The sequence below is a fragment of the Hyla sarda genome, chromosome 12, assembly GCF_029499605.1.
Source record: "Hyla sarda isolate aHylSar1 chromosome 12, aHylSar1.hap1, whole genome shotgun sequence".
NCBI classification, from domain to species: domain Eukaryota; kingdom Metazoa; phylum Chordata; class Amphibia; order Anura; family Hylidae; genus Hyla; species Hyla sarda.
The window spans coordinates 26669701-26683075 of NC_079200.1; the positions used below are offsets into that span (position 1 = coordinate 26669701).

General features: G+C 42.9%; 1 protein-coding gene across 3 annotated transcripts in view; it reads right to left on the reverse strand.

Annotated features, from left to right (window-relative positions):
• Positions 1–207: 207 nt before the first annotated feature.
• The window catches only part of LOC130296807 (leucine-rich repeat-containing protein 3B-like), a 126454-nt gene continuing 113286 nt past the window's right edge, over positions 208–13375 (reverse strand). For 2 of the 3 annotated variants that reach the window (XM_056548776.1, XM_056548775.1), the window contains one exon: positions 208–4013. In XM_056548776.1, the coding sequence (XP_056404751.1) occupies positions 3148–3930 (783 nt within the window). In that variant the 5' untranslated portion in view covers positions 3931–4013 and the 3' untranslated portion in view covers positions 208–3147. The remainder of the gene's footprint in view (positions 4014–13375) is intronic. The other variant, XM_056548777.1, reaches the window with a different exon arrangement.

The window sequence follows — 13375 nt, forward strand, 5'->3', positions numbered from 1 at the left end:
GATGTCACGCCACGCCCCCTCCATTCATGTCTATGGGAGGGGGCGTGACGGCCGTCACGCCCCCTCCCATAGACATGAATGGAGGGGGCGTGGCGTGACATCACGTCACCAGTCCCGGAAACCCGGAGGTTTCCGAAACTGGAGATTCAGCACCCGCATTCAATGCGGGTGCTGAAGGGAGATCACGGGGGTTCTCAGCAGCGGGCCCCCGCGATCAGACATCTTATCCCCTATCCTTTGGATAGGGGATAAAAAAATTTTGCTCGGAATACCCCTTTAAGTCAAGGCAAGGTTGGCGGCCTCCTATACAGCATAGTCTTGGAACTCTAGATTATCTGGTCAGGATCAGCGCTGGAATTTTAGAATGCTACATCTAGTACATTGGGCCTCAGACATTATAGTTTCCCCTAGTAAAAGGGGCTTTTTAATTTACAGTCTCATCACAGTTTTTGGTCAGTATCACTTTTCCCCTGATCAGTAAAAAAAAAAAAAAAATTATTAAATCCTGCCAGTTTTTATCTAAAAAGCTTTACACAAAGGGTTAAGAAAGATCTGTGGTAAAAGAGTGTAGTAAATTTCCATTAATCCCCAAATGTTGGCTACAATTCGGTTTTATAGGCTTAGGTTTTATATCTCCATCCACAATGCGCAGTTCATATACTCAGATGTAAATATTATGTAAATGGAATGGAAATCTATTGGTTACGCTTGGGGTATGAAATCTGTTAGAAAAGAAAAAGGCATTATATATATATATATATATATATATATATATATATATATATATATATGAAAAAAATGAGAAAATGGCAGCTGCCATATTGACCCCTGGCGTCTGCTGAGAGTACTGCCTAGGAAGAAATATGGGTGATGCTCCGGGTTGGTAATATTATAGTAATATTATAAATTTTGTACTGTATTTTTATGTCTTTGTGGCATTATCGGGCATGCCTGTCTGTAAGGACAGAAAATATAAAGGCACACGTATCTGTATAATAAGATGATAAAGGCCATAGACATCATTCATTCCTGTGGAAACAATATGGTGTCAAGCTTTTCAGTGCAAAGATTTCCATAAAACATTTCCATTAAACATACTGGCCATGTGACCATTGAGCGGCCATAGGCACCTGGGGGGAGTGAAGGGGTAAAGTTATGTGTTAGAGGCAATCGACTCGGAGAACATAGCACTGAATTTACAGGACCTTTTGTTACTGATGTCCTATACTTATTATAAGCCATAAATATCTTCTTTTGGGGTCAGAAATCCCGACTTAGCTGTTATCCAGAGCCAGAAGCAGACAGCGCCTTACATTGTATAGTGGCCGTGCTGGGTTACTGCAGCTTATCTCCCATTTACTTTAATGGGAGCTGAGGTGATGTAACTCATCCCCGTCACTACACAATGTTTGGATCTATATTATTCAGCTCTGTTCTATGTGTATGGAGGCGACGTGGCTTTGGCAAGCAGATGATTGCCGTTGGACTCGAATGATCAGATGTTATTGGTCAACCCTAAGGATAAGTTAACAATAAATTTACCCAGAAAACCCTCTTAACCATGCCATAGCTTGCTGATAGCTGAGGACTCATAATGCCTAAATGATTAAAAGAACTTATCAAATATAGGTGCCTATCTTGTAGGTTCCTAAAAGTAGTATTCCAGCCATAGGCATCTTATCCCCTATCCAAAGGATAGGGGATAAGATGTCTGATCGCGGGGGACACGCTGCTGGGACCCCCTGCGATCCCCATGCAGCACCCCCATTCTATGCTTTAGTCTCGGAAACCTCTGAGCTTCCGGTACTGGAGACGTGACATAATTCCACGCCCCCTTTATTTATGTCTATGGGAGGGGGTTTGACGGCTGTGACATCACAAGGGGGGCATGGCGTGACGTCACACCTTCAGTCCCAAAAACTCAGAGGTTTCCGAGACTAGAGCAGCAACCCGGCACAGATTGGCGGGTGCTGCATGGGGATCGTGGGGGGTGGCCTACCAAGGGCACCTCCAGTAGACGAGCACACTACATTTTTTACTCGCAGTTTTGCCCTCTGAATTTCCCAATGATGGAGTCATTGGGTGAGAAAGCAGAAAGAGACATCTTCTCCCAGACAGAGGTTTTTATAGATTGATTCTAATACATAATCTACTATAATTTGAAGTCACGTAGATGTTATGATGGTCAAAAATGTGAATAATTTGTCTTAGGTGTATGGCAGTCTCCCAACTCTCCATTGAGAGATGATGTCAGTGGAGAAAAGGGTCTGGTTTGTTGGATTTTTACTCCCTGAACCTATTGTTTTTAGAGAGATAATTGGGCACCAGAGCAGCTTACCCCCTCTCTTCCTATAGGAAATACATTAACATTCTGCCGTGCCGAGCAGTCACATGTATGGGGAGGTTGGGAAAGCTAGCAGTTGGCCAAATGAATGTCTGGCCAACAGTTATTGAAAATGTAGGGGTAATTGTACAAGTATATCTAAACCAACCAATTCCACATACAGAAGGCTCCATTTTATGGGTGAATAATGTATGAGATGACTAAGGGGGGCTGTGCAGACTCTACAAGGCCTACATTTTCTCTAAAGATACAAAAATCCTAATCCAAACTCTTTTACCACACTCTGGACAATACATTGTGCCAATGTTATTATGGTGCCCAGAATCTTATCGAACATGGATCAAAATCTTCTCAAAGAGCAAGATAACTGTCCTATATGGCCTTGATTTTGGTATTCATCCAGTTATGATCCTCCTAATTTTAATATTTTGATGGGCGGGGTGCCATCTTGATGTGTATGAACATAATTCTGCACATTTATCTCCAGCATTTTGGTGTATTGGTGTTGGGAGTCCATGTACCACGGTAAAGTCCACCTAAATATTAGGTGGTATGACAAAGATGTCTTTAACTCTACATATTTTTTTCTATTTTACATTTGGTCATTTGTCTATTGGTATAACTACTAACATAAAGGGCAAGAATATTTTTTGTACAAGTATTAGAAAATGTGAGAACAGTACATATTGTTTCATAATGTTAGGAAAATCCAAAATGGCAGCATTAAGATCACTTTCCAGCTTTAGTGTTAAATTAAGGGTACGCAAATAGCAAAAATAACATTTCCACCCATACTTGAAAAGTCAAACCACAGTGCTCAGTGTGGAGGGTTCCTCATTCTGTTTCTGCTTGCTTGGCAGAGATTTTAGATATTCTAGGTGGCGTCGGGCATCCTCCTGGTTCTGGCGTACATAATATACCAAGTATGAGATGACCATGGCAAACCATCCAAACATTGTGACCAGCATGGCCACATCTGTGGTCCTCTTGTAGGCATTGCACAGGTCCACATCTTTAACCACTTGCAGGAAGGGTTTTCCAGAGTGCTCCTCTAGCACAGACCTAGCACAGACAATCCCATTGGAAGAACTTGGGTCCAATTCAACCATGCGGATCAATTCCTGAAGGTCACAGTCACACATCCAAGGGTTGCCAGAAAGGTTTGTTCTGGCCTTTAAGTTAGCAAAGACCTCCTTGTTGACTGACACTAGCTTGTTGGAAGACAGGTCTAGTGAGAGTAAGTGATCGCTCAAACCCCTGAGAGCAGTAACATCCAAGTGGCCCAAGGAATTGTGTGAAAGATCTAGCTCCATAAGAACTGGGAGGTTGCGGAAAGCATCTGAAGGGAGGTAGGTTATCTGGTTGAAGTCTAAATACAGGCGATTAGTGTCGTTGGGAATGTCTTTGGGTACTTCTGTGAGCAGGGCATTGCTGCACCTCAGAGTCTTGTACCCGTCCTCCTGGGAGGAATGGCAACCTTTGGGAAATGTTGTGGCTGGCTGAAAGCAGAGAGACATGAGGACCAAACTGTGTAGAAGCAGCCATGTTGCCAGTGAACGTCGCAGGTACCAGTCCAAGAAAGGCATGGCCGGCCAGCAGCATACTCAGGAGGGTGGGATTATAAGGATGAGGCTCTGGACTGGGGAAACACGGGACATTTACATCTTCTCTAGAAGAAAAGAGACCAAGAGTGAGTACAATAGGATGTAGTTGTCTTTAGATGCCTAAATATGTATCAATATGAGTTTTGCCAGAAGAAAGAATTTCTACACTGCACAAAGCCAGATTAAAGGAGTAGTCTCATGCCAGAAAACTTATCCCCTATCCTGCGGATAGGGGATACGTTTTCTGGCATGAGACTACTCCTTTAATCTGGCTTTCTGCAATATAGAACTTCCACATCCTACATCCCAATAAGCATTTAAAGGGGTATTCCAGGCAAAAACTTATATATATATATATATATATATATATATATATATATATATATATCTGGAAAGTTAAACAGATTTGTAAATTACTTCTATTAAGAAATCTTAATCCTTCCAATAGTTCTTAGCTTCTGAAGTTTTCTGTCTAACTGCTCAATGATGATGTCATGTCCCGGGAGCTGTGCATGATGGGAAAATATCCCCATAGGAACTGCACAGCTCCTGGGACGTGAGTCATCAGAAAGCAGTTAGACAGAAAACAGCAACTCAACTTCAGAAGCTAATAACTATTGGAAGGATTAAGATTTTTTAATAGAAGTAATTTACAAATCTGTTTAACTTTCCGGAGCCAGTTGATATATAAAAAAAAAAGTTTTGGCCTGGAATACCCCTTTAATTTACATCTCTTCAGCTCTGCTATTAAACAAACATTAGCTATAAGGACATGACATTTTTGCCTCTTCCTAAGGCTGGGTTCACACCACGTTTTTGCAATACAGTTCCCGTATACGTTTTTAATTTGAAAACCGTACGGAACCGTATTGATAACCGTATGCATTGACTCTCCATTGAAAACTGTATGCCAAAAGATGCACCAGGTTGTGTCCGTTTTGCATCCTGCATGGTTTTGTCAGTTTTTTTCCCGTACGCAAAACCGTATCCTACCACGGTTTTCTGTCCGGGTGAAAAACCGTATTGAAACGTATAAATTATTATTTTTTTTTTTACATGAGAGGTAATGGGAATCATACAGAACCGTATGTGCGTACGGTTCCATTCGATTTTCACCATATGGTTTTTGACTTTGCACAGTTTTTTTCTTGGAATGTCAATCAAACAAGTGAAACTTTAATTATAATGGAGTGAAAAGTTAAAAATGTATATGTTTTTTTCTTAAAAAAATGGATGCAACCGGACATCATTTTTCAAACCGTATACGGACTAAAATTTTTATACGTTTTGATACAGTTTAGTCAGGTTTTGAGGAATCCGTTTTTTTTAATCAAAAACCTGATACAGGAACTGTATTGCAAAAACGTGGTGTGAACCCAGCCTAATACACAAGAGCACAAACCTCTCCACTCCTACTTTTACACAAAACACTCTCATGAAGACATTTACCTCTCATCTTCCCCTAAGACGGGGATAAAGTAATGGCATGGCTGGATAGGGCTTTTGACCCTGAATACATATGTACATACATACCTCTCATTAGTTAATTGACCGCTCCAGCGCCAGAGTTTTAAAAGTATATGCAAATTAGGCTTTAAAGCCCACTGTTGCCCCCATCGTCTGCTGGATTACAGGGGAGAGGTGGGGATTACAGTACAGCCTAGTGACAATCAGTGTGGGGGTGGGGGGGGGGCAACTGGTGAAGGGGCAGGTCTTTGCTGGGCTTTAAGAGTCAGGGGAACGCCCAGTGGGCTCCAAAGCCTAACTTGCTTACATTTTTTAACCCTGATATTGCAGCGCCGGAGGGGTCATTTAGCTAATGAGAGGTATGTACGGATTCAGGGTCAAAAGCCCTACACAGTCATGCATACTTTATACCCTAAAAACCCAATGAGAGGTCCACTTTATGTATCAGAAGAAATACCACCTTGCTCCCCTAAACACAGCAATATCAATAACAAAATTGAGAATTCAGAGTTCTTAAAGGGGTTATCCAGGAAAAAACTTTATATATATATATATATATATATATATATATATATATATATATATATATATATATCAACTGGCTCCAGAAAGTTATTTGTGAATGACTTCTATTAAAAATTCTTAATCCTTTTAGTACTTATGAGCTTCTGAAGTTAAGGTTGCTCTTTTCTGTCTAAATGCTCTCTGATGACACGTGTCTCGGGAACCTCCCAGTTTAGAAGCAAATCCCCATAGAAGACCTCTTCTAAACTGGGGGGTTCCCGAGACACGTGTCATCAGAGAGCACTTAGACATAAAAGAACAACCTTAACTTCAGAAGCTCAGAAGTACTGAAAGGATTAAGATTTTTTTAATAGAAGTAATTTACAAATCTGTTTAACTTTCTGGAGCCAGTTGATATATATAAAAAAGTTTTTTTTCCTGGATAACCCCTTTAAGAAAGATGCCTCAGAATTATTTTGTAGGGGAAGTCATAACTAAAATAGACAAGTCAGGAGAGCTGACAGTTCCTCTTATAAGGGGCTCAGTGTCTGATCGTGGGAGGTCCCAGTGGTTGGACCCCTTTGATCAAACACTTATCCCCACAAAGGTGGGACATCAATGCGGTTGGTGATTGGCTCAATGGGCCGTCACTAGCTCTCATTCAGGAAGGTGGAGGCCTGTGGAGAATAGGTAAGTAGCTAGGTCCCGTACAGGAGATTGCGGTGGGTCCCGTCTGTTGGCCCACCTGAGTGATCAGACACTTATCCCGTATCCTGTGCATAGGGGATAAATGTCTGAAAAGGTCAGTTTCCTGGAGTAGCTCCTTAGTCTTCCCTATACAGATAAAGGGAGGTTGTCTTCTCATTCTCTCCCATTACACGACATAATCTCGATTCCTTCACTGGCCATGAATCCAGACAAGACATATGCAGAAGACAATTTCTCTTTCTTGATGTGACTAGACACTGCCAGGCACAACAGAAGCGACGTGGTCTTGGCACCAGCGGCAATATGCCAACTTGATTATGTAGAAGTTTGATTTGTATTATATAACTAAGACCAGTGCCTTAATTCACCTTCTCAACAAAATCTGTTTTCTATCATATAAACCGAGGTTTATCCGATATAGGAAATCTGCAGAGAAGACCACAAGAGATGTTCTGCATAATCTCTACACATCACAGGTCAACGTGTATCCTAATGTCTCAGCACTAGACATCAATCACAGCTGTAGTCAGTTTACAGGGGTTTTGGAGGACTTGAGGGGGCTGTTTTATCAGAAATAGCCCCTTTTAGAATGCCACGCGGAAGTGATCAACTCAAGATGTCTGATCACGGGGGGACCGCCACTGTGGAACCCCACAATCTAGCACGCTGCACCCACCTGTGAGCACTGCAGGAAGCGCTGGAGGCTCCAAGACTTATGTCTCCCGACCACGGGGATGGAGTATCGTGACCTCATGCCCCGCCCCCGTGTGACATCACGCCCCGCCCCCTCAATGCAAGTCTGCAGTGCTCACAGGTGGGTGCTGCATGCTAGATTCTGGGTGTCCCCACCAGCAGGACCCCAGCGATCAGACATCTTATCCCCTATCCTTTGGATAGGGGATAAGATGTCTTAGGGCAGGAGTACCCCTTTAAGGTACCTATACACTTTTAATGGCTGTTGAGCTATCTCTCCGGACTTCCTCATTTGAATAAACATTCGGCACCGCCAAACCTAGTGCAAGGATTTTTACCACCCTAGGTGAAAGCTAATTTTGCCGCCCCTTGACCCCACCCATTTGCTCCACCTTTTGACACGCCCCACTTTACTACTGGGGTGACACTGTAACAAACCTCCTCCTCATGTAATCTCCTTACTACTGGGGAGACACACTGTAACAAACCTCCTCCTCATGTAATCTCCTTACTACTGGGGAGACACACTGTAACAAACCTCCTCCTCATGTAATCTCTTTACTACTGGGGTGACATACTGTAACAAACCTCCTCCTCATGTAATCTCCTTACTACTGGGGTGACACACTGTAACAAACCTCCTCCTCATGTAATCACCTTACTACTGGGGAGACACACTGTAACAAACCTCCTCCTCATGTAATCTCTTTACTACTGGGGTGACATACTGTAACAAACCTCCTCCTCATGTAATCTCCTTACTACTGGGGTGACACACTGTAACAAACCTCCTCCTCATGTAATCACCTTAGTACAGGGGCGGCGGGTTTTGCTGGATGGGTGGGTGCTTCAGATGCTGGCTAACATTATTGCTGCAGGAAGAGCGGCGCCCCCATCAAGAGTGCGCTCTAGGCGGCTGCCTATTTTGTCTGCAGGCAGAGCCGGCCCTGGGCACGGTCAAATGTTCATGTGTTGTCTATGAAGAGGAAAGGGGTAAGCAGACAGCTCTGGTGACATCTTATCTCTCTAACAACAATATAGTCAGTCGGTGTAGAGGAGGGAGGCCTTCATACACTTTAGGCAGTCGGACGAACTCACCAAGGTCAGTGGGTTCTCTAGACTTTTGTCTCAGGTGTAAGGAGCACCTTTAGGCACTGCCACCTGTACTGATGAGCTGCTCAACATGTGTAAATAACAAAGGAGATGCAACTCTCTCATGAGAACCTGTACCCCTATATTTTGCAGATCACCAGGGGTCAGCCACCCACGGTCAAACATTAAAGGAGTAGTCTGCCCCTAAACATCTTATCCCCTATCCAAAGGAAGGCCGCTGGGACCCCCTGCTATCTTCGGCGCGGCACCCCGGTCATCCAGTGCATGTAGCAAACTCCGCTTCACTCCGGATGACAGGCGACCACAGCCATCACACCCCCTCCCATAGATATGAATGGAGGGGGTGTGGTGTGATGTCACAAACACGGAAGCTCCAAGCGTCCATGTTCTTAACGCTGCGGTCACCGCCCCGGATCAGACATTCATAGTTTTTTACAGTTTTTCTTTTTCATAGCCTTTAAAGCCACAGAACTTTGCTTAAGCAACTTGCAATGGTTTTAAATGACAAGATGTCTTATTCTCCGTTTAGACACAGAGCTAAATTTAATATTCTGCTGGGTTCTTGTTACCAGAAAGCAGTGCATTGTGGGAGCTGGAATGACAGATACAGCTTAGATGTACAATCACAGGACTGCCTGCAGGGGGCAGATAATCCTCAAAAAGATTCCAAAACAGTGAAAACATTTTTTTTTTTTATATCAACTGGCTCCAGAAAGTTAAACAGATTTGTAAATTACTTCTATTAAAAAAATCTTAATCCTTCCAGTACTTATCAGCTGCTAACGTTAAAATGACAACAGTGCTCTCTGCTGACAAGTCTGTCTGTCTCGGATTTTTTAATAGAAGTAATTTACAAATCTAGTAGAAGAAAAATGCAAAAAAGGCCAGCAAGTAGAAGCATAAAACTTGACTTTTATTCAGGAATCTTCCATATTAAAAACCTTCAGGTGGCAGACAAACATGGACATGTAAAAAATACAAAAATATTGCACATGTAGAAAAAGAGAGAAGTCCCAAGCAATAGCTGACGCATTTCTGATCTATTGATCCTTACTCATAGCTATGAAAATACTAGCACTATATTTTGTTCCTCCAAAATCTAATAAAATGATGTAACTTCTGGATGGCCTGAGCTTAGGACATGAAGGACGTGTGCAGACAAAGCTTGTAACACTGGTCATAAAGCAAAAAAAAAAAAAAAAAGAGAGCTCCTTGGTAACCTGGCTACATCACTTCGGTTGCCCTGTGCAGCTTCTTATGATGAAATTGCAGGACACAAGGGACATCACAGAGGGGAAACTGTTAAAGGCTATAAACACCATTTAAAAACATTTTATTTATTATTGCTTTGTGCTTATTATGGTGCAATTTTTTTTCTCCACAGGGCTTTCTTAAAAATATGTTCTTTTTTTTACTTGTGCAAAGCCTATATGGTTCTCCCCTGCAGACTGCCTTGTACCTGCTCTCCTCCCTCTCTCCAGCCTGTGTGAGCTGTCCTCCAAGGTTTTTCTCCCCCCTGTCCACTCTTTAAGCTGGTGTGTAACCTTCACTTGTCTTTCTTAGAGTAGCAGCAAAATGGTAAGAAAATTAGGACTTTTTGGAAAAATGATTCCGGAAACAAATCAACAATAATAAAACATCAGTACTAAGGGATCAGTACAAAGGTGTATATAGCCTTTAAAGGGGTTCTCTCCCCCTAGACATGTTATCCCCTATCCAAAGGTGCGTCTGTGCCGGAGCTGTGGTGTTCAAGAACACGGCAGCCTGGGGTTTCTGTGTTTGTGATGTCGTGCCACACCTCTCTATTCAAGTCTATGAGAGGGGGTGTGACGGCTAGTATACAGCCGTCATGCCTCCTTCCATACACATGAATGGAGGGGGCTGAGCCGCTGTGGTTGCCAGGCAGCAACGGATGACAGAGGGGCCGCGGCATAGATCATGGGTTCCCATTGCCCGGACCCCCACAAACAGACATGTTATCCCCTATTCTCCTGATAAAAAGGAGATATATTTGGTTCTCAGAAAGTAAATCTGTCATCTTATATTTATGATAACAGCTGCAGACGACGATATCAAACATACCCTTGCTAGTGTCGATGGGTTTGCCTCCACTTATAAAATTAGTATCTTCTTCCATTTAGGGTTCTCTTCCAAGGCTTAAGTGTCAAGTAGGCGGGACCTAGTCGATTAAAACCTGAGACTTGCCCCAAGGTGATCATGATCTGGAGATGCATTTCCATTGACTTGCATAGGACTTCCAGATCACAATCAGGCTGCCTGGGGTATTATACCCTGCTTCCAGGACCATCATTAGATCTTTAAAGGGGTATTCCAGGATTTTTTTTTTTACTGTGCTACAGGAGCTGTATAGTTAATGTAGTTCAATATAGTGTTTGTACCTGTGTTTGATGGATGGTCTCGCAATTCTTGTGTGATCTTTGCCCCGATGCTTATTTTTAGCATGATAAAAATGCGTGTTGTCTTAGCTTTACCCAGGTTGCAGTGTGGCCCAAGACATTATATCACTAGTCAGATGTTGAAAGGGAGCATGGCAGTGCTTCAATGGGTGGAGTAACCACTGGGTGGGAGGGAGATCATTCTCCACAGGGCTGCAGGGTGTTGTAGTCTCAAGCACAGCACAGCATGGAAGGTAGCTAAGCTGTGCTGCAATGAGTGGGGTGGCTGATGTATAGGAGGGATAAAAGTGACCTCACACTTACAAACAAGGCATCATGGACTTGTAGTTGGAGGGAGGGAACTCCAACAGGAAATAGCCATATTACAAAAAAAAAAAAAAGCAGCAGCATTATAGTGGACTCACACCACAGCCATTTAGCCCCAAGACAAGCACAGATCCTTCCTAAGCATGTCTACTACTATCTAGTAGGTAAGTACTTATGTTGGATAAGTGCTGCTGAACCTGTGTCCCCCCCCCCCCCCCGCCACCACCATTTAAGCTACAACTTATAAAATTATAATTTATATATATATATATATATATATATATATATATACTTTTTTTTTTTTTAGTTGTGGCAAACCCATCAGCACTAACAAAGCTATATTTGATATTGTCTTCTCGTCACCTCTCATCACCTATATGATGGTGTCTGCAGCTCGTATTATAACTATCGGCTGACAGATTCACTTTAATCCTGGGAAGCCTATGACATTTAAAGATATTAATTATGGTTAATTATCATTTCCCCTTCCAGTGTGGCTTCTTTCACCTGGTAACAACAAGCTCCTTCCCATCTAACTTCCTATTGCAGATCTCTACTTTGAATTATTTATGTCCTGTTGGAAATGACCTTTCCTCATCAATTAATCACTTCTTGCAAGTTGTGTAATTATCATAGAAAACAATAATTGTTGGTTCTGGATACAAGGGTTTAGTATTGTGATATGTCAGGCATGCTGGGTGGTATAGCTTTGTATGGTAAGACTAAAGCTGGTGATACAGAAGGTGACCATACACCTTCAATAGTGGCTCGGCCGACAGATATCTCCCTCGATCTCCCCTACATGACTGAATGTTCATGTGTCCTCTATGGAGAGAGAAGCGGAAAGTAGATCTTAGAGCCCAAGCTGAGCCCATTTTGTCTCCACTGGACAACTCTTAAATTAAAGGGGTATTACGGCTTTATACATTCTGTGCTGGGCGCTGCCTCCGAGACAGGGACGTGATGTCATGGCCACGCCCCTCCATTCATGTCTACGGGAAGGGGCATGACGGTCATCATGCCCCCTCCCATAGACATGAGTGGAGGGGGCGTGGATTGATGTCACTAGGGGGCGTGGCCATGACTTCACATCCCCGTCTCGGAGGCAGCACCCGGCACAGAATGCCGGGGGTTGCACCGAGATCGTGGGGGTCCCCAGTGATCCTACATCGTATCCCCAATCCTTTGGATATGGGATAAGATGTATGAAGCTGGAATTCCCCTTTAAATTCAGCAGCCCTGTGGTTGCCCTTCCCTTCCAGACTCCTTCATGCCCCCTTGGTGCAAGTGGTGTACATGCTTAAAAATTAACATTAATTGCCCCAGTAAGGCTTATCCTCCTCTTACTATTGCATAAATATTAGGAACGTGAGAGATATTTAGGCAACTTTAAGCCCACCCCCCCCCTTTTTCTTTTCTTTTGTGGATAAACTAACGTGCATGGAGCCTGTTGACTTTTATCCGACAGATCATATTAAAAATTTTTTACCCTTCCAGTACTTTTTAGCGGCATTATGCTACAGAGGAAATTCTTTTCTTTTTGAATGTCTTATTTTTCTTGTCCACAGGGCTCTCTGCTGACACCTGAGAGCACTGTGGACAAGAAAAATGAGAAATTCAAAAAGAAAAGAATTTCCTCTGTAGCATAATGCCGCTATAAAGTACTGGAAGGGTAAAGATTTTTTAATATGATCTGTCGGATAAAAGTCAACAGGCTCCATGCACGTTAGTTTATCCGCAAAAGAAAAAAAAAAGGGTGGGGGGGGCTTAAAGTTGCCTAAATATCTCTCACGTTCCTAATATTTATGCAATAGTAAGAGGAGGATAAGCCTTACTGGGGCAATAAAAGATCGGCATCATGGAATCCGAAACACTTGACCTTTGTTTCTACAGTATGGTTGGACATCCCCCATATTCATGAAATTGCAGGCAGATACCACCAAGATTTATGGCCAGCATTAGGTTTTGCCTCCTGTTTCTAGTTATGTGCATTACAATGAGGCAGGTGGGGTTGGCCAGATCAGCATCAGATTATTACAGCAGAAGATGAGAGTGTTGACTCTACGGGAGGAAGTGACCGATTTGTATACTTGCCATTAATATGGAGCTCACCTACAGTGCAACTTGACTTAAAAATTGTGGGTAGGACATTTCATATCAACAGGTAGTATACTGTACCATGTTAAAACACTACATGGTCTGGCTCTATGTGCGGCCAC